Source organism: Durio zibethinus, chromosome 26 (assembly GCF_047325235.1).
Source record: "Durio zibethinus cultivar Kanyao isolate XHJ-2024 chromosome 26, ASM4732523v1, whole genome shotgun sequence".
Classification (NCBI taxonomy): Eukaryota; Viridiplantae; Streptophyta; class Magnoliopsida; order Malvales; family Malvaceae; genus Durio; species Durio zibethinus.
The window spans coordinates 11,192,847-11,213,343 of NC_143187.1; the positions used below are offsets into that span (position 1 = coordinate 11,192,847).

General features: G+C 30.7%; 2 protein-coding genes across 5 annotated transcripts; one reads left to right on the top strand and one right to left on the bottom strand.

The window, feature by feature from the left end:
- Positions 1-293: 293 nt before the first annotated feature.
- On the top strand, positions 294-3,089 carry LOC111318779 (putative NAD(P)H dehydrogenase (quinone) FQR1-like 1). 3 transcript variants are annotated; one of them, XM_022921649.2, is made up of 4 exons: positions 294-467; positions 1,906-1,999; positions 2,223-2,485; positions 2,587-3,089. In XM_022921649.2, the coding sequence occupies exons 1-4, from the start codon at positions 445-447 to the stop codon at positions 2,816-2,818; spliced, it is 612 nt and encodes a 203-aa protein (XP_022777384.1). In that variant the 5' UTR covers positions 294-444; the 3' UTR covers positions 2,819-3,089. The 3 variants fall into 3 exon arrangements, with proteins under 3 accessions (XP_022777384.1, XP_022777383.1, XP_089611166.1); XM_022921648.2 differs by lacking the exon at positions 294-467 and adding an exon at positions 1,566-1,705; XM_089755040.1 differs by lacking the exon at positions 294-467 and adding an exon at positions 1,722-1,745.
- Positions 3,090-6,771: 3,682 nt separating this feature from the next.
- LOC111318780 (transcription factor bHLH112-like) lies at positions 6,772-10,132 on the bottom strand. Of its 2 annotated transcripts, XM_022921650.2 has the most exons (7): positions 9,476-10,132; positions 8,556-9,192; positions 8,309-8,422; positions 8,129-8,194; positions 7,932-7,997; positions 7,733-7,786; positions 6,772-7,586 (listed from the first exon to the last, which is right to left on the bottom strand). In XM_022921650.2, exons 1-7 carry the CDS (start codon positions 9,817-9,819, stop codon positions 7,437-7,439), a joined length of 1,431 nt encoding a protein of 476 aa, XP_022777385.1. In that variant the 5' UTR covers positions 9,820-10,132; the 3' UTR covers positions 6,772-7,436. The 2 variants fall into 2 exon arrangements, with proteins under 2 accessions (XP_022777385.1, XP_089611165.1); XM_089755039.1 differs by lacking the exon at positions 7,733-7,786 and having other exon boundaries at positions 9,476-10,048.
- Between the last annotated feature and the right edge of the window lie 10,365 nt (positions 10,133-20,497).

Genomic DNA, 20,497 nt, shown 5'->3' on the forward strand with positions numbered 1-20,497 from the left:
GGATATTGCTATTCAAATTTTAAATTTATAAAATTTTACCTCTTAAAAATGACGATATAAAATATTGCAACAAGTTTTCGTTCAACAAAAATCTATTTATATTTACAGATAATAAAAATTATTCATAAATGAAAAAAATGATGAGGGTTATGACAAAACTAAAATCCAAATTCTTTTTTTTATTTAAAAAAAAGAAAAGGTTAGAAAAATAGTTGACCCCCAGAAAATTAGCCCCGTAAACTACGACTAATCAAAGTTCTTGGACAAAAGAATATCCCAAAATCTCTTCCTAAAACATCAGTACAAAAAATGTTCCCTTCCTCTGTTTTCTCATTCCTCTCTGCTTAAAACAGAACATTTTCATTAACCCCCCCCAAAAAAAAAAAAGAAAAAACCTTCTTTTTTGCCTTCAAAAGCACAAAGCAGAGCTTACCAAGTAAGAAAATGGTCACCAAAGTCTACATTGTGTAAGCATTCTAATCTTGTTTCTTTGGTGTTGAATCTTTTGCTCTGTTTCTTGGCATTGCTCTATCTTTTCTTAATCTTTATCTTGTGCATTTAGCCATTAAGTTATGAAGTTTTCTGTTTTCTTATGAATCAGATAATTTGGATTCTGGAGTTTGGTTTTAGTGATTAATTCTGCAAACATTGTTCGTATTCATGATTTGGTTTATACTTTCTTTTTTTTTTAATCCTTCACCTTGTCTTTCTTTTCCAAGTTAAATGGAGTTTCAAGCTTCAACTACCTTCTGTTTTGTTTTATTGGTGGGAGATCGGCTCTCTTAATATGAAATTTATTGCTTTCAAAGGATTTGATTCTGTTTACTGTTATTCTTGAATCCACATTTGCATCTTTAAAGAAAAAAAATTTTATATTCAATTTCAAGATACTCCTCACTCGCCCGTTTCATTCTCTGTTTTCTTACAAGATTTTTTGTGATCTTCTTCGAATTGATGATAAGGAAGACTGAGATGCTTTCTTCACTTCTTAGTTTCTATAACTTACGATCCATGTTGCATGAGAACCAGGCATAGAGGAAACAGAAAGAAAATACAGTAGAAAAAGATGAATTTGCTATTCTATGTTAATAGGATTTTCAATTTTGGTTAATTATTTACACGTGTTAAATGTTCATTTACTCAATCCAAAAAGAAAAGGAAAAGCAAAAGGCTTCTTTTGAGCAATTTTGGTGTACTTGTGATAGAAACTCCGTGAGACTAAAACTTATGTTTTCCTTTTTAAATGTTTTTAATCTATGTTGATGCGTATAGTACATGATTTTACTTGATATGAATAACTCGGTTCTATCATCAAAGTAAAGATAATGAAAATTTAATGGAGATTATTCTGTTAGTTAGCAACAAACCAAAATAAAGTGATTGTGAAACATGAACTACCATTGAAATTATATAATTAGGAGAAAACTTGATGGCTTTTTTCTTTTGAGGCATGTGGTCCCGTCATCCATTATTATTGTAGTCCATTTCTTTGTGCTTATAATTTACAAAGTCAAAGTGGCTTTCATTTTCATGGCTTCCAGTGCTTACTGATAAGCTCATAAATAGTTCTTCAAGGTCACTTTTCTTTCATCTAGAAAGAAATTGTTTATATGTGTACATGATATGGATGTGGCAGAACTGTGTTTTTTATGCGTTCCAACATAGATAACAAAACATCCGCAATTCGTCTTCCCTTGTTGTCCGGGTAGTCCCATCAAGCAGTTTCATTGATGCATTTTTGCTGTGTAATTTTGTCTGTTGTAATTGGTTTTTTCGATGTAATTTTTATCTGTTGTAATTGGTTTTGGTCGATAATTTTCCTTGTCATAAAACTGTTGAATTATCAAACAAAAAAATTATACCCCTTGCATTGTAACTTAAAAACTACTTGGGTGTTTGCTGCAGTTACTATTCGATGTACGGACATGTTGAGAAGCTGGCACAGGAGATTAAGAAAGGGGCTGCATCAGTTGGGGGAGTAGAAGTCAAACTCTGGCAGGTTTGATTATCTTCACAGTTTTATTTTCTTAAAGCAAGTTGAGATTGCTATGCGGTGAAAGTTTGCTAGAGATAGACGTCTTTGAGTAAATGCCTACCTGGTATATAGAGCATATAGTCAACTATTTAAGGGATGTGTTGTTCCTTCTTGGATTTGTTGTGTCTTTTCCTTCCTTTCAATTGCTCTGTATACGTTCCTGTTTAAATTACTGGTACCTTGGCAGGTACCTGAAACACTACCAGAGGAAGTTCTTGGAAAGATGGGTGCACCACCAAAGACTGATGTCCCTGTTATTACACCAGATGAGCTTGCTGAGGCTGATGGTGTTTTTTTTGGCTTTCCCACTAGATTTGGGATGATGGCTGCACAGTTTAAAACCTTCATGGATGCAACTGGTGGTTTATGGAGAACTCAAGCACTTGCAGGCAAACCTGCTGGAATTTTCTACAGCACTGGGTCCCAAGGAGGTGGACAAGAGACTACCCCGTGAGTATTTGCACCGTAACAATGGAAGTATTGAATACTATAGCACTTCAAATAATATTTTTATTAATTTTTTCACTATTTCTTGTTGGAAAATTTTGCAGCTTAACTGCAATCACTCAACTTGTTCACCATGGAATGATATTTGTGCCCATTGGGTATACTTTTGGTGCTGGTATGTTTGAGTTGGAGAAAGTGAAGGGTGGAAGCCCTTATGGTGCTGGAACTTTTGCTGGGGATGGCTCGAGACAGCCATCTGAGTTAGAGCTAGAGCTGGCTTTCCACCAGGGGAAGTATTTCGCTGGCATTGCAAAGAAGCTCAGGGGAACAGCTTGATTTTTCCCTTACCAAACTAGAACTATTCAGCCTTATAAACATGTCTTATTTTCTTTCTATTTTACTTGTTCCAAATATTTCTTCTTCATAGAATAATATATGCTTGATTGGGGTGGATTTGTTTGTCACAAATTTACAGTAATTCTTCAAGACACTGGCTAGGTATCAATGATGAAAGTTTCATTTAAGAAACTTTTTCTCATTCGCCTCATTGATAATGTCATTATTCCTATCCTAAAGCAATAATATAATCTGGAGCAATCAATTTGAATTTGTTTTGTACTTGGACCTTGAGAATCAAAATCCATGCTTTTGTGGTGCAAGTAGCCTTAAAAGATTCAATGGCATCAGTGATACTACATAGGCCCATTGCAAGCTCATAAGAACTTTCAAACGACATGGAGTTCCAGTCTTGTCACCTACAAAACAGGGTCATAGCTTTATCCTAATTGTCAACAATCGATTCCCTCTATCCTCTCACAAACTCATACAAATATTTCGTCCTGTTTAAACATAACAATATCACAACCGAATAGCTGGCGCAGCCTTCCAATGTTTAACTAGTGAAGAGACCGAACAGATCATGTTCTCAAGTTGCCCAAACAATAACTTATAAAACTATGGGATATAGTTTATTAAGTAAGTTTTTGAGATTTAGTTTGAAGTCAAACTTTCTTGAATTGAAATTGATCATAATCAAGTTTTAATCAAATCTAATATTAATAACCGAGTTATATTTCCGATTCAAACTGAACCAGTTTGATTTTTGGGACTCAAAACCTTTTAGGAATTCTAATTTTTTTTACATAATGAGAAAAAGCTGGGCCTTATTTCCTTTTTGACTGGGCATTAGGGTTTGTTATGGAGTAATCTTCTTTGGAAATCACCTGCGTAGATTCGGCCCAAAATATGTACTAATCAAAAGGTCAAAATGGGCGGTGTGAAGCTGCTCGAAAGTTGAAACATAACCTCCTTGCCAGAGCCACGATAAAGTATATCTCATCTAGATTTTCTTTTGTTATTCCATTCCACTCCCTAACGAAAGTTGTCATGAAAAAGAAGCCCAAGAGTGAACAGACACGATGATGATTGATGGGTCATTTCCTATTTTTGGGCAGGAATGATGGAACAATTCAAGCCATTGTTTGTAACACGAAAATCAAGTCAGTGTTGATAAATATCTTCGCACCATATTTTCAAAAAAAAAAAAAAGAAAATATTTTTCTCTTACAAACAATCAACATTGAGATTGAGAAATTTCAATCATGGAATCCTTTCTCGTATAAATGTGTGAACAAATAAGCACAGAATTTCACGATCTTGACTATTCCTATATGATAGATTAGATCAAACTTTCATTAGGCAACTTTCTTGATATATTTGAATGGTAACAATGCAATTCGGGGTTGAAAATTCTTATACGATAGAAAAGAACTCCTTTGAAATGGGAACATTTCCTAGAGTTCAAATAGAGCTTGACAAAACAAGAGAAGAAAAAGTTGGCGACAAAGCTTTAATCCCATCAACACCCAAAAATTGAAAGAATCTGCATTAATGGTGTAACGAAACAGCTTCGTTGGAAGGCTATTATAAGCCATATGGTTTGATTCTAAAATGGGGTACAAAATTAGATTCAAAGGAGCGAAAAGAAATGACCCTTTTTCAAGCTATGACCACAAAAAGAAAAAAAAAAAAAAAAACTTGTTGTACAAGACAACAATTGTCTGCGTTTTCCTTTGATTAGCCAAAACAAGAAAAAGCAAAGTGTTTTACTAAAGTGATAGATCATAAACTGCTGGGGCTCATATACTTTATTAACATCAACCTTGATGCCTAAATGCTTTTCCTTTTCAGTATTCTATTTTATGTTTCTGTCTTTGTATTTTTTAGTAATCTTAAGGCAAAAAAGAAACAAATAAACATGTAAGAATTGAATTCCATGGAGTACTCGAGAGCAGTACTGATCCGGATGCTTCAAGCTATGGTATAATATATATACCCATCAGCAAATCAATTCAAAAGTCACCCAAAGTTAATAAAATTAAAAGGTAGGTGTCACGACCATGTACCAATCAAGAAAAATTATAAAAATTAAAGTAGTACTTTTTTTTTATTTTTTATTTTTCATGATTAGTCACTTGTCACTGGCGATTCTTCAATATTAAGCTTCTTCGAGAGTTTTGTGTATACTCGATTAAGCCCTTAAATAGTTTTGTCTTTTTTCTCTTTGGCATTGCTTAACAAGGTTGAATAATATCTTGTTATTAGATTTTTAGGATCTGTTTGAATGCAACAATTTGAGGAAATAATGACTGGTAAATAGGTTCTCCTGTGATCTGTCATCTTAATTATTTGAAGAATATGAAATGAAAAATCATCTCTTTCAGAATTCCATTTCCCCACATATATCACCATTATATTTATCTTGTATAGTTAGTTTGATCTGATAATCAAAAGAAGTCAACCATCCAACACATGTTGCTTTTGTAGTTGAGTTGTGTAATTGTGTTTCATACCCCCTTTTTTTTTTTCTTTTCGTTTTTTAGCCATAGTTTTCAGTACTATAATCATGACCATTAACATATAAGGCCTAGCTTTATTGTTATATGGGATTAAGAAATATATATGGGAGCCTAACTTTATTATTATTGTTTTTTATAAAAAAAATTATTTTTTCATTTGGAAAAGGAGAATTCAAATCTTACTCTTTAAATAAAGAGATCCTGCATCAAACATTTGATTTAAATGCTCTGATGCATATAAGAGCCTAATTTAAAATTGTGATTTTGAATTAAGATTAACAATTCAAATTCCATTCATTTTACCACTACACACCATCAATCTGGGTTGGCAAAGGGAAACAAAAGTGCAGTGAGCTATGTGAATCTGATTAGAAACTCTTTTCTTTGGAGACGAAATGCATGTTTTAGCTAAACCCAATAGTTTAGAGAAGTGGAGGCAAACTGAAGATTCTATTGTCTTCAAAGGAAGCCCCAATAGTTAAATTTGAGAATTTCATTTAGACATTTCTAATTGAAAATTATGAAGTGGAGGTAATTAATTAAAGTTAAAATATACGATGCAAAAGAGTTTCATTTCATCGTGTAACTTAAGATTAAGTAGATCTTCTTAACTATATATAAAATAAAAAAAAATTCTCAAAGGATATTATTGCCTTAAAGACTATATATGGTTACTATTGTATTATGCTTGCTCCTAGTCATGTGGGATAAGAGTTGCTGAAAATTCCACATTACAATTGAAGAAAAGCTATGCCAATCAACAGTAGAGCGAGCACATCATGATTAGAAAGAGATAATTATGTGTTAAACAAGTTTTAGCAGTGATCAAGGATTCTAAATTACAACTTTTAGGAACAGTCAATTACCTTGACACACATGAACTACGGCAAAACAATACCTTTTTTCATCAGTATATCTAGTGCCACAACACAAAAAGGATCCTACGTTACTATGAGCTGTCTATTATTAGAGCAAAAAAAAAAACAAACCCATAGATTTCGATTTAAATGATGGAAGGAGAGAGGGTTTGGATCAATCAGTAATTTTGGCTTCCCAATTGTTGGCTCTGGCCAGTGGCCATATCCCATAAAAAACCATGATTCATATACACCCCCCCTCCCCCACCCCAATAATTATAAATAAAATCTTAAACGCTCGAAGTAGCCACGCGACCACTCGAGCACAAATGAAGAATTGAAGAGAGTTTTCTCTCTCTTTTTTTTTTCTTCATATCTCTCTCTCTCAATCAAAATAATGAAGAAAACCCTAAAAGAACGAACAGTGTGCCACCCTCTGGCTTCCACTACCACATCCTCAATATATATATATATATATATATATATATATATATATAAAACAAAACTGAAAAAGTTGGAACCGCAATCAAATGAGCTCCACTCACTCCTAGCGTTCGACTACAAGAAATTCAAATACAATAATAATAAAATCTCTTTATTTATTTTCTCTCTTTAGTAAATTATGAGAAAACGGGTGGCTGCCCTATACACAACGGAACAAAAGGGCTCTTTAACTGCTAAATTCAACAACTAACATCAACAAATTACATCAACAAAATAAATAATCTTGTGTGTGTGTGTGTGTATATATATATATATATATATATATATATATATGAGTCAAATTAATGTCGATTGTCGCTGAATTTAGCACTTGTTCCCATTGCTAATCACCTCCAAACTATGATTAATAAGTAAAACTTGGATTATTGAAAAAAATAAAAACTTATGGTTACCGTCTTTTTTTTTCTAAATCCTTCAAGGGAATGGGCTCCTAATCATTTGCTAGCTCTACATCATTCTACTTGTGGCAGCTGGCCCAGCAGTCAATCACACCGTGTTCGTCTCTGTCCATCTTTGGAGCGTCATTTCCTTTTCCTTTTTCCCCTTTTCTTTGTTTTCTTTAGCTTTTTATCAAGACAGATACAGCAAAAGCAATGTTGCTAGCCTTCTAACTTCTCCATTATCTATTCTTTTTCCCACTTCTGAATATTGAAGTTATGGCTGGAGCTAGTAATTAATCTACTACTACAGTAGTTGTTGTACAACTCCTTCAGTTTTATTAATTGTCTTTTCTCTCTACCTGAAACTTCCACCAAACGTTGGCGTCCAAAAATCAACTGTGGTCTCATTAGCAACTGGGAATGTGCTCGAGATTGGCACCAAACAAAGCCCCCGGCTTCTTAGATCTTGTTTTGGCCCTTCGGGGTCTTTCAGTTTATCAGTACTCTGCAAGAAAAAGTACAAAATGGTTCAAAAATCAGAATAAGACAATTACTACAATATTCAAATAGTAATTGGTAGTTATTATTAGCAGACTGGAAAAGATAACCAGTTATCCTTAAAGTCTTTTCTTTTTATTTTATTTTATATACCTGTTGTTGTTGTATGGAAGCTGCTGCTTGTTTCATATATGGAGTACTTAAAACCTGAAATTACGTAAAAATAACATTTTTTTCAGTCCATATTGGGAATTCTCTAGATAGTATCCTTGTCTTAATCTAATATTAAACAATATATATGTTAGGGTTTAGTAAAGAAAAGGAATAAAAAGAAGAAGATAGTGGAGCATACATTGACTTGATCATGGAGGAACTTGATGTATTCAATAGCTTCATGGAGAACAGATGCAGTATCAGTCTGAAAACAGGTAAGTACACATTAACCCAAAGGCCAAGATAAAAGTAGAGCTTTCGATTTTATATACTCCTTGAAATATCAAAAGCAAAAAAATGGTACTTATATAGTAGAAGAAAAATCCAAAAGTTCACCTTTCCAAAAGGTGAAACCAATTGCTGGAGCGCAGTGATTCGGTCCCCTAGCTTCTCTTTCCGAACCTGATAAAAATTTATATATTTATTATCTAATTCTTTGAATAAACGATCAACAGCTTGGAAAACAAGTCAAAGGAAGATCCAATCAGAAACTTGGTCAAATTTATTTATTAGTACCTTAAAAGTTGGTAAAGTCGATGGCGTTTCAATTCTTGGCCTCTTGAATGGAGGTTCACTAATTCCTTTCTTCATCACTGACCCTGGGTTTTGAATTTCTTCGGTATTATTGGTCTATAATACCAATTCATAACATAAAATAAATAAATCAATCAAAATTGTCACAGAAACCCTAGCCCTGGATCCAAGGCATGAACATGAAGAGGAAGAAGCACTTTAATATGTCTCATCAAAATTATTTATTTACCTTTGTCGTCATGCTGGGGCAATTAGGTTTCTCGTCAAATGTTTGTACAAGAAACTGTGATTGCGGCGAGTGTAAAAAACTGGCTTTATCGTCGTTTACGCCAGTGGCAGAGGCGTTCCAAAAGGGTGTGTTGTTGGAGAAGTGCAAGCTACTGGGCTGCTGCTTTGCCAATGGCGGCCTTATGAAAGGAGTTAGTTTTGGCCAAGAAGGTGAAAATTCATTAGCGTTTGCCCCATAAGTGGCTGCTGCGGACGACAAATAGTTGATTGACCGGTTGTTGAAAAGTGATTGTTGTTGGGTTTGAGGATCAGGTTCAAACAAACTTTGTAATAGTGTTGATGGGTACCCATACGATGCTGAACCAATTGGAAACCCAGATGATAAGCCCTGGCAGGTTGGTGCACTGTTACCGGAGCTGGTTACAGAATTCAATCTCTGCTGCTCCAATGAAAAATCTTGATTGATTGGCTTGAAGGTAGTAATTGAAGAATCTTCTCCAGGGCTTGTATAACTCTTTTGACTCCAAACCTTTTGGATTTGAGAAAAATCCATGCCTGTTTCTTGTCGGCAACTCAACCTTGAATTAATATCTTCTTGAAGAGTTGAATTATAGCCCTCAGTTCTCCCATTACTCCGACTGCAAGACAAGGATGATAAAGCAAAAAGTATATATTAATTAGTTGATGTAGAGAATTTTAATCCAATAATTAAGCATTTAATTGATTGAACATACTGACTTCCTTTTCCAAGGAAAACCAAAAAGTCTTAAATATTCTTCTTTCTAACTTGTGGTTGAAGCTTTGGACTCTAAGGTCTTCTTGTATTTAAACTTCAACCATAAAAATTCATATTTAATCATAGCAAAGAAAATGAATACTAAATTACTAAAACCAGTTATGATTATAACACATCAAACTTACAGCAAAGATTGATTCCAATCCGATGTAGCGGATGATGAAAGGCCAAAACCCATCATTTGTAAGGTAGAATCAATCAAAATACTGCCGCCACCACTATCTGAATCAGCTTGCTGAGGCTTTTGATGAGCATGACCCTGGAAAACTATAGAGCTATGATCAGAAATTGAATTGTTAGTCGACTCCTCACAAGACCTTGCCTTGATATCCACCATATCAGTACCCCATCCGAAGCTTCCGAAGTCAGAAATCCCCATAGAACACGGCGAAGAACACCCTTTAAACATGGGTTTCGACGAATTCCACCATGCCCCTTCACAAATCCCAGCATGGAATTCTTCTGCCATAGTAAAAAATTTGAAGTGCTTCTATAGTTTATTGTCTTGGCTGAGGGCTCTCTCCTTGAGAGTTAGAGATGTGTAATCTATTTATATATGAAACGGTTCAAGAGTACGGATTAATATAAAAGACTTACCAGAATTTGGTTGACATTTCAAGGGACGATTGGACAAATGAGAGAGAAATCATTTTTGAATCGAATTTTTTTTCGTATTAGTCCAACTCTCCCAATTAAAAAATGAAATTTAACTTTGTTATTCCCTATTCCTACTTTCCCAATAAAAAAATGAAATAGTTTTGTTTTTTTTTTTTTTAAATCGTTCCTTATGAATAAAGGGTTGTGGGTACATGATGATGATGGTGTTTGATCTGACTGCCACGTCAGTGTTTTGGAACCAAATTGTTTGTTTGTTTGATTGATATCTGGTTGAATAAATTAGTGAAAATATGGCTTTGAATAAACCTGAAATTAATGGACCATCGGCGGTAGACGGTCCCAAAAATAAGCATGATTGTTTTAGCAGGGGCTCGGGCAGTTAATATATTTTGAGGTAGCCATAGCGCGTTGCGGTGGCGCGTGACGCCACTTTCATCAATTTGAAAAATATATCATCTAACAAAAAATTATTGACCCAACTTTTTAGTCTATGTAATAATGTTAGAAATTTTAGATATAATAATTTAAAATATGAATATGATATAAAAATAAGATATAAAAGTGATATAATTAAAATTTTAATAATAATTATATATGAGTTTTTGATTAAATAAAAAAAATATTTTTCATATTAATACGAATTATTATATATAATTTTCATATAAAATATAATATAAATATATGAATTTTAATATTTTACAAGATATAAATACATGAATCATCATATTTAAGAAATTTAATAAGTAAAAATCCACATATTTTTGTGGTATTCGATTTTCTCACTTACATCTTTTAAAAAATTTTGTTTTCTCACTTATAATCTTAAGGTTCACATAAGTTATAAAAAAAAAGTATGGTGTAAAAAATGAACCAGATATTATGAAAACCCAAAAATACCCTAAATCATTGACACATACTTAAATTAAAATCAATATTTTTTCCCTAAATATAATTTTTTAAACGCCATAATATTTGAAGATTTTGATTTTTGTTTTCTTTTATGAACTTTTATGTTTAAAAAAAATGGGGGGAATAGAAAGCATTCAAAGAAAAAAGATTCAACCTGAAAGAGGTTAAAGGATTCTTGAGATTTTTCTTGGATGTTCGAGGTAGGTAAATCCTAAGGTGTAAAACACAATCAAGAATCAAGTGCAATTCACAAGTAATGCAAGCAAACAACATATACAAAGGGATTCAGCAAACAAAAAATTTCACAACATAAGGAAAATCTAGCAAGAATCAACCCAGAGTAATTTTTAAAAAAAGGGAAGAAATTGAATCAAACACAATCAAGACCCAATTCCCAGCAAAGAAGAAGGTAATGTTGGAATATTTTCAATAATAATAATATATTACATGAATTATATGTGAAGGTAAAAAATTATTTTCTTTTAAAAGATATGATTATTTGTTAAAAGTTGTATTTGAGAAATTGTGTATGTCTAAATAAACATATGTTTAAACTGTTATATCTATATAAATATACATTCATTTGGATAGTCATGCTTGTACCAAGAGATATTTATTTTATTATAAATAGATCTCTGATTTTGGTTAATAGAATAATTTTCAGATATACTCCATTATTCAAATAAATTTCAGATTACATCCATAAAATTTTGCTGTAAAATTCTTTATAGAAGAACAATAGTCTTGTTATATGTCGAAGAATACTTAATAGATTGATTTCGTCAATGCAAAATACAATTAATCATTGAGTTTCATTGTATCTTCGAGTATTATCGCGAGTAACTCTTTTGCATTCCAATTAATCAAGTAATGGGGGTGAATAAATCCTTAAGGAAAATGATACTATTACATGCCTTAAAGCCTTTTCTCAATTTTTCATGTTTTTGCAAACCCCAAGTTCTAACAATTTTAAGATTTTATTATTGCAAGTTTATAAGAAATTTTATTGAAGGCAATAACAAAAAACAAGGACAATATGTTCGGGATTAAAACAAAGATGTATTAAGAAGAAATTTTCTTCAAAAGCGATTTATTGTTACATAACTCAGGCTTGTTTATTGGCTATTCACTTGAACTCTTTTGGGAAGACAAAATTTTCGTAACAAGCATAAGGCATATTTTCTATTAACAATTTTCATGTTATAGACTTGGTGTGTGGACGCCACATGCATCACTGGCCATTCAATCCTTAACCATTGGATTAATTTTCATTATTAAAAACTTTATCCAAGCCAAATAATGATCAACCAGTAATCTCTAAAGGCTATTGCATTTGTCACTGGCAGCCAAATATCTTTGCATATTATTCGTATGTTTATTCATCCTTAATATTTTTAATGTCTATATTGATGGAATTTTCCTTCCTATACTAATAATTAAGATATTGATATGATTGAGATAACATGAAGCATGCAAAAGTAGAATGGCTATCCATAAATTCTTCTTATGTCATTTGGTTATTACATGAGTACTCAAATATACTATAGAAGTCGATAACGGTACTTTGCATCTTTTTCATAGCCAAAACTGCTTGGGAGACATTTTGAATTTCTTGCTATTGTAAAGACAGCCGCAGGCTTATAAGTGGAAAGGTTTGTATGACACCACTATCATGTGAATAGCGATATTCGAATTTTTTAAGCCCTGGTAGAGTCTCCAAATATTCAATCCATAAGCGGCATAACATTTCAAGAACCCGGCTAAAGTTTTTAGCTTTTGTGTAAGGAATGAATCCCGTAAAGAGAGAAATTGGTCTCCAATATAAGATAAGAAAATGTCGAAATATAATATAATATATATTGTAAATGTTAGAGTTAGTAGTTGAAATGTGGCCAACCATTTGGGCTGAGTTAGATATTGATTAAAAGGAAAGTAAAGTCATAAACATTGAGACAATTGCCAGTTATCATAGGTTTGAGGGAAACTCTTCTCATTTCTTATTAGTCATGTTTATGAATTTGAAAAGTTTCATGGAATGCCACAGAGAAAATGATCTGGTTTTCCATTAAAACGAATAAAAATAAACTTGTTTTAATGCAAACAGAAATTATAAATAATTGTAATAGTATATGGCATTTATGTCATAGAATTAAAAAAAAAGAAAGCAAATGCACAAGTCTCCATGGGTTTTTATAATTTCATGGCAAGGATGTGTACTAGTCATGTACAATTAATGTGTAAGTCTTGGATTGTCATGTTTCATGACTTGCATTGGCATTAGAAATTAAAGTTAAATATGCAATGAATTATAATTGTTTATAGCCATATTGATCCTAAAAGTAAAGTTTGAAATTATTATATACCTAGAACCATTGTTATGATTCATTTGGGTGATGGACATAGTTTTGATTAAGGCCATAAAAATGGCTAATAATGTCCATGATAAAGGTTGTATATATGTATGATAATTTGATAGTCATTTGATAAGTCCATTAATGGTCTTCTAATATGACTATATTCTAAAAAGGATATGTGAAGCACCCTTTATGTATATATATAATTTGTTGACAAAAAGTCATGTTATTTGAGTGTGTATACACAATAAGTTTTAAGTTTTAAATTGAATATGATAAGAAGCTATAAAGAATAGCAAAGATATTGTTTTGTTTCATCAAGGGATTTGAGACCTCTTTACAATAATTTACTTGGTGAAAAAGATAATACAATGTATGGTTCGCACATTTAATGGTAATGGTATTAATTTCTTGGAATATTAAGAAATATATAAAATAAGCAAAAATGTGAAGCCATCATGACAAGAAAAAAGATAAAGTGATCACTATAAACTAAAAGAATTTATGACAATTGTACAATGAATATCCTTAATAATTGAATTATTATGGAAAGGATTCTTTAAAGAATGGATATACATATATGGTGGAGTGTTGGTCTTGTGAACCTACAAGATACAAAATATGAATAAGTTAAAATTTCACCATGTGGTATGAAAAATTAACATAACTATATTGAAAATTTAGGGATGAGGTTTAAGCCTATAATATAAAGTCACTCATGATAGAAACTCAATTCAACGCTTAATATAATGTCAAATCTTGAGTTCAATAAACCAAAGTATATCATCTAATATAATCTTATATTTTCATCCCAAGTAAAGTGCTTTATATCCATAATGATAAGGGAATGATGAAGTTATACTTTTAATATACCCATAACATAAATATGTTAAGAGTGTTATAGTTATAAAAACACTCTTGATAAGAGCTACCTATTTAAGTGTGAAGCATGGTAGAGATTAGGCATACCTGTTTGGGTAGTCATAGTGAATTGTAGAAGCAAAACAATCCTTAAAATGGCTATGATCTTCCTCTTCGCTCTTCTCTCTTGTTAGCGATTTCTAAAATAGTTAGTTATCATATATAAGAAATGAAGAGAGGACCTTAGCTTTATTAATTAATAACTTTAATAACCTTTCCATCAAAGACTTATAGGGCCAAAAATCTACTTAAAAGCCATACCATGCTGACCTAATAGATGTGCAAAACTAACACTTAAGTGATCACACTAAATTATTTGCTCTCATACTTGTCTCATATTAGAACTAAATTTATCAGTCAATTTTATTAAATTAAAATCACCAATTAATAGTAGCAACTTACAAAAAATTTGAATAGCTTTAAGGTCTTTTTAAAAAAACTAATCTAATGAAAGTGTTAAGTAGGTTGAGAAGAATAAAAAAAACCTTTTATTTTGAGTTTTGAACGTTGGAGGATGGCAACGTATGGTGATAGAAATGGTGATATTGATCGAATTTTAGGTTTGTTGTTTTGCTGGTGATCTAGCTATTTGAAGTGAGAGGGATCAGAAAGAAGATAGAAAATTTAGGCTTAGTGAGAGAAAGGAGAAGGTAAGTCTATATCAATGGCTAAAAGGTTGAAGGTACTTTTGAGTTTTCATAAAAATCTAGTTCATTTTTTACACTATTATCCTTTTTTGTAACGCAAGTGAACCCTAAGATTATAAATGGTAAAAAATTTTCTCAAGAGTGTATATGAGAAAATTGAATACCACAAGAGGCGTAGGTGAATTTTACTCAAATTTAATTTGCTTTATTGGTTTTATAATTTGTTAGTGTACTTTTTTATAAAAAATCATTTTTGATGAAAATTTTTTTTTATGGGTAACATTTGTGTGACCAAAACCTTTTTTAAGGGTTTTCATAGGATGATTCAAATGATTAAGGCTTAAATGTTGGATTTAAATTCAAACGAAGATCAAATTAATAGATCTTTATATGCACCGAAAATATTGTATTTTGTTTATGTAAAAATATCATTGAAGGAAACTAGAAGGTGGAAGGTGACCCCGTTGATCAAATCGGTTGACCTAACCTCATAAAAGAGAAAGTGATAAACAATGAGCTTCTTCCTCTTAGACATATTCCGGTCTTTTAGAGCAATATTGTTGTTAATTTCTTGTATAATTTATATATGTAGAATAGCAAATGAATTTGTATTTAATCAAACTAAATATTACAAGTCAACGTTTCGAGTCAACAAATTTGTTTTCATTCGATTGACGATTGAGCAAATACCTTTGTTAATCAACCACCCAAAAGAAGAATCAAAATCATTGTCAATGTCTTCAACAATGAGTCCAAAAAAAGCTTCAAATTAATCAGATGTGATTTAACGTTAATCAAACTCTTATAAGCTGTTTGACCATGGACTAAAGTAATTTAATATCTTGATTATGGAAAAGTTAATTAGACCCGTACCAAAAGAAAGAAAAATTTTTTGAAGAAAATAGTTGACTTTTGACGCTTAATCAGAAGGTAAGTTATGCCTGATCCATGAAATCTAATTTTCTCCAAAAAATGCTAGGAAAGAGTATTTTTTTTTTTCTAAGTTGAAGTTTTGACGGTGCTAACTCTCTTGACATTGATGCTTCATCAAGTCATAATCCGTGAATCAATCCTACAACTAATGATTTTGGTCAATTTTGGTACACATGTGGTCATATATTTATATTATAATACTTTTCAACCCGTGCATGATACACATATAATTTTTATCTCTAAAAATTTATTTAAAAATTTATATCAATAATTTTTTTATAATACGATAACAATGATAAATAATATTAATTTAATTTTGATTTTGATATAATATAATTAAAATTTGATAACTTTTGATATAATTTTAATTTTGATTACTTTTGATAAAATTTTAGTAATTTTCAATACAATTTTGATAACCATTGATAAATTTTAGTAACCTCTTGATGTAATTTTAATAATTAACATTTTAGTAACTTATGATATACTTTTAGTAATTATTAATAAAATTTGAGTTATCATATATTTAATAATAGATTCCCGTAAGAAAGCTTAGATTTAATTATATTCTAGTATAAGATAATTTTTTATATAATAACAATATTGTTTCATTCAAATTTAAAAATTTTTTCACTAATTTTTTTATTAAATAGGTTCGTAATAGGTTTATCTAAGTCTTACAGGATAAAATTTCAAGTTTTGCTTCTACTAATAATCAAGATTCAATTCTTAACTATTTTAAGTCCAAAAAATTTATCAAGATAATTAAGTTATTATTAATTTATTATTATATTAACAGTGATTTATTACTAAGCTATTAGTGATGTATTATTAAATTATCAATGATTTACCATTAACTTAGTATTGATTTATTATTAACTTATTAATGATTTATTACTAAGTTATGAGTGATTTAATATTAAATTGTTAATGATTTACTACTAAATTATTGATGATTTGTAATAAATTTATAATTGATTTACTAAAAAAAATCAATAATTAACTAATTTACAACTAAATTATCACTAATTTACTACTAAATTATCAATAATTTACAAATAAATTATCAATAATTTACTATTATGTCATTATGCATTTACTATTTAGTTTTTGATTATTTACTACAAAATAATCACATATTTATTACAAAATTAACCATAATTCATTATCAAGCTATCACTATTTAATATTAAATTATCCATAATTTACTATTAAGTTATTTAACTATTTAGTTATTGATGATTAACTACTAGTAACACTACAAAAAAATTTTCATATACTGACGTTTGATTATACTGACAATCAAATTCCGTCAGTAAAAGAGACTTTTACTGATAGATTTTTAATATCATCAGAATATATCATACTTATACCAACACTTTATTTAATTATCGGTATAAATAAACTTTTTTTGACAGTATATGACTGTCTGTTAGTATGAATATATTATATACTTATGGTTATTAACGTAACCATCAGTATAAGCTCAAAAAAAAAAACTATTAGCTTACAAAAAATTGAATGGGATTATTGATGGTGTTTTGGCCAAAAACACATTTAATAATCCATTCAAAAATTTTTAGAGAGGGTTTATTGAAGGCATTTTCAACCAAAAACGCCTTCAATAATCCATACAAAAAACTTTTTGTATGGATTATTTACTGACCATCATATTTTGTCAATAAAAGAGATTTTTACTGACTAATTTTTAATACCATCAGAATATATCATACTTATACCAATACTTTATTTAACCGTTAGTATAAATAAACTTTTTCTGATGGTATATGACTATTTGTTAGTATAAATATATTACATATTGACGATTATTAACATAACCATCAATATAAGCTTAAAACAAAAAAAAAAAAAAACTATTGGCTTACAAAAAATTGAATAAAACTATTGAATGTGTTTTTGAACAAAAAACCTTCAATAATCATTTTAAAAAATTTTAGAGAGGGATTATTAAAGGTGTTTTTGGTCAAAAATACATTTAATAATCCCTTACAAAAAATTTTACAGGGGATTATTAAAGACATTTTTTGCCAGAAATGCATTGAATAATCCGTTACAAAAAAATTGAATAGGATTATTCAAAGCATTTTTACTAAAACACCTTAAATAATAATCTTCAAAGGGGATTATTTAAGGTGTTTTTGGAATAATCCTTTAACAAAAACACTGGAATAGCTTAATAGATTAGAGCATACAACTATTAACTATAAGGTCATACATTCGATCATTTTCTCTAATGTTTTGAGGGTTTTGCAAGGGATTATTGAAGGTGTACCTTGAATAATCCTTTGCAAAAAATTGAATAGGATTATTTAAGTATTTTTGGCCAAAAATACATTAAATAATCCCTTAACAAAAATACTAGAGCAGCTTAATCAGTTAGAGCATACAGCTATTAACCATAGGGTTATAGATTCTATCTCTCTCTCTAACATTTTAAGGGATTTTCAAAGGATCATTGAATGTGTTTTTGGCTAGAAACTTCTTGAAGAATCCCTTATAATTTGAATTTCTTTACTGTGTTTTTACATGTCTCCTAAACAATCTTAGTACATATGGCGCAAGATGATTCCATATATCGAGGTCAGAATGGGATCGGGTGTTTTCATGTCTTATCATAATGCCCGGTTTGTCTTGATTTTCTATTGATGAACGAAAAAGAAAATGGAACTCATTTATTTTTTCCTTGCCCTCGACTACGTATCTTTTAAACCCTTCACCTGTCCGTCCCCGAAATTGACTTTTTTAATGAAAGGACTTTTGTTCTTCCTTTTGCTTTCTGTGGTAAGAAAAGAATTGGCAATAATTCACATAGAAACGATGGGGACAAGTCCAATTATAGATCATACTTTGACTTCAACCTGATTTCATGACTTTTTGAAAGCATAACACTTTCTAGGGCCGAAAAAACCACAGACCCTTCCCCTAAGATTGAAAACTAGAAAGACTTTGAAAAAAACTGTAGGGGGTGAAAGCAATTGGATTGGGTGAACGTAGATAGACAGATCGAATTAGGAGAGAATTGCTGTCAAGCCATCTTCGACTCCTTGAACGAGTAGATGAAAGAGTAAAAAAAAATCTTTAAACCAACGGATCGATATGATAAATAAGATTGGTTAGCTGCTCTTTCCCAATCTCACTTCATTGACCGGGCATCGAAATCTTTGAACCATCTAGCCCAAGGTATCCAAAAAATTGATTTATCTAGAATTGAAGAATTAGATTCAACTTTGATCGAAGAAAGCTTCTGAAATTGGAACAAATGTGGTTCACCTTATTGCTATTTGTAAGAGATTATTCAAGGTATTTTTGACCAAAAATATTTTCAATAGTCCCTTGAAAAGCCTTCAAAACACTAAAAAAAGGGGATCGACCCATGACCTTATAGTTAATAGCTATATGTTCTAACGACTAAACTGTTCTAGTGTTTTTGTTAAGGGATTATTCAAAGCATTTTTGGTTCAAGACATTTTTGACCAAAAACGCCTTGAATAATCCTATTCAATTTTTTATAAAGGATTATTCAAGGCATTTTTAGTCAAAAATGCCTTGAATAATCCTTAAAAAAAAGGCAGAGAATTATTCAAGGTATTTTTTGCCTGAAACACCTTGAATAATCCTATTTAATTTTTATGAAGGGATTATTCAAAGCATTTCTAGTAAAAAAATACCTTAAATAATCCAAAAAAAAAATGGCAAGGGATCATTCAAGGTATTTTTTGCTAAAAACACATTGAATAATCCCATTAAATTTTTTGTAAGGGATTATTGAATGCATATCTAGCCAAAAACACATTGAATAATCCAAAAAAAAAATGACGGGCTTATGAAATTAAATTATTTTCTTTACCTCCACCTCCTACGGATTCTACATACTTAATTTTCACCTTTCACCAACTCTTTCCACCCGTTAGTACCCATAGCCTAATCTCTACCTTCCATCAACTCACTCCACCTCTCTCTGACTCTATAAACTTAAACCCATCGACTACCATTTTGCTTTAGAGCCGAATTAAAGTTAAAGCATTAAGACTCTTGTCATTTTTTAAAGGTATTTTTTATTTTTGGCATTTTAATTTTATGTCATCGAGCATGCCTTTTTTTGTATTTTTGGTTGTATTAGATGAATCTGGGCTTACAGTATATATAAAGGATTTGATGTTCAACCATTAGTAATAGCATTAAGAGGATTCTTTTATGCCAATTGGTTCACACAATTTGTACAAAAAACATCCAAATATCTGTAAATAGTAACTCAACACATTTACAACCTTGTTACAAGTATAACAAAATAGTAAATTGCATAGTTTAAAAAATATTTCCTGGAATTCAATTATTAAATTACATATTTTTACTCTATGTAGGTAATGATAATTAGCTTATGAACAAAATCTTAGATCCATTTTATCTAGATGATAGGAAGCGGCCGTTTAGAGACCCTCAAACAATTGTGAAGAATTCAGCAACTTAAGCAATTGCTTCTGTTGGTGAAGCAAGGGGAGCCTATAATAGAGGATAAAATCTTGTCAGCAATTCATTTGTTTATAGTTTCTGGTATGCTTGACTTGACTTTGGGAACATTTCCTATGTTAATTGATTGGTAAAAGCTTAATTTGACATGAAATTCTTTATTAGGTTTTACTAATTAAATAGGTATTTGGACCAACTTAGGATGGCATCATCTTACTTTGGGAAATTGTTTATTTATTTCGAGCACCATGTTTGTAGACTTTTAATTATATCTATT

What these genes read in the sequence shown, in the direction of transcription:
- LOC111318779 (XM_022921648.2), top strand. Translation starts at nt 1,650, where the DNA reads ATGCGTTCCAACATAGATAACAAAACATCCGCAATTCGTCTTCCCTTG. An exon ending in TAGAAGTCAAACTCTGGCAG is followed by an intron (nt 2,000 to 2,222) that starts GTTTGATTATCT and finishes GTACCTTGGCAG; the next exon opens with GTACCTGAAACACTACCAGA. An exon ending in GGTGGACAAGAGACTACCCC is followed by an intron (nt 2,486 to 2,586) that starts GTGAGTATTTGC and finishes AAAATTTTGCAG; the next exon opens with CTTAACTGCAATCACTCAAC.
- LOC111318780 (XM_022921650.2), bottom strand. Translation starts at nt 9,819, where the DNA reads ATGGCAGAAGAATTCCATGCTGGGATTTGTGAAGGGGCATGGTGGAAT. An exon ending in TCCTCCATGATCAAGTCAAT is followed by an intron (nt 7,787 to 7,931) that starts GTATGCTCCACT and finishes ACGTAATTTCAG; the next exon opens with GTTTTAAGTACTCCATATAT. An exon ending in CTTCCATACAACAACAACAG is followed by an intron (nt 7,587 to 7,732) that starts GTATATAAAATA and finishes TTTTTCTTGCAG; the next exon opens with AGTACTGATAAACTGAAAGA.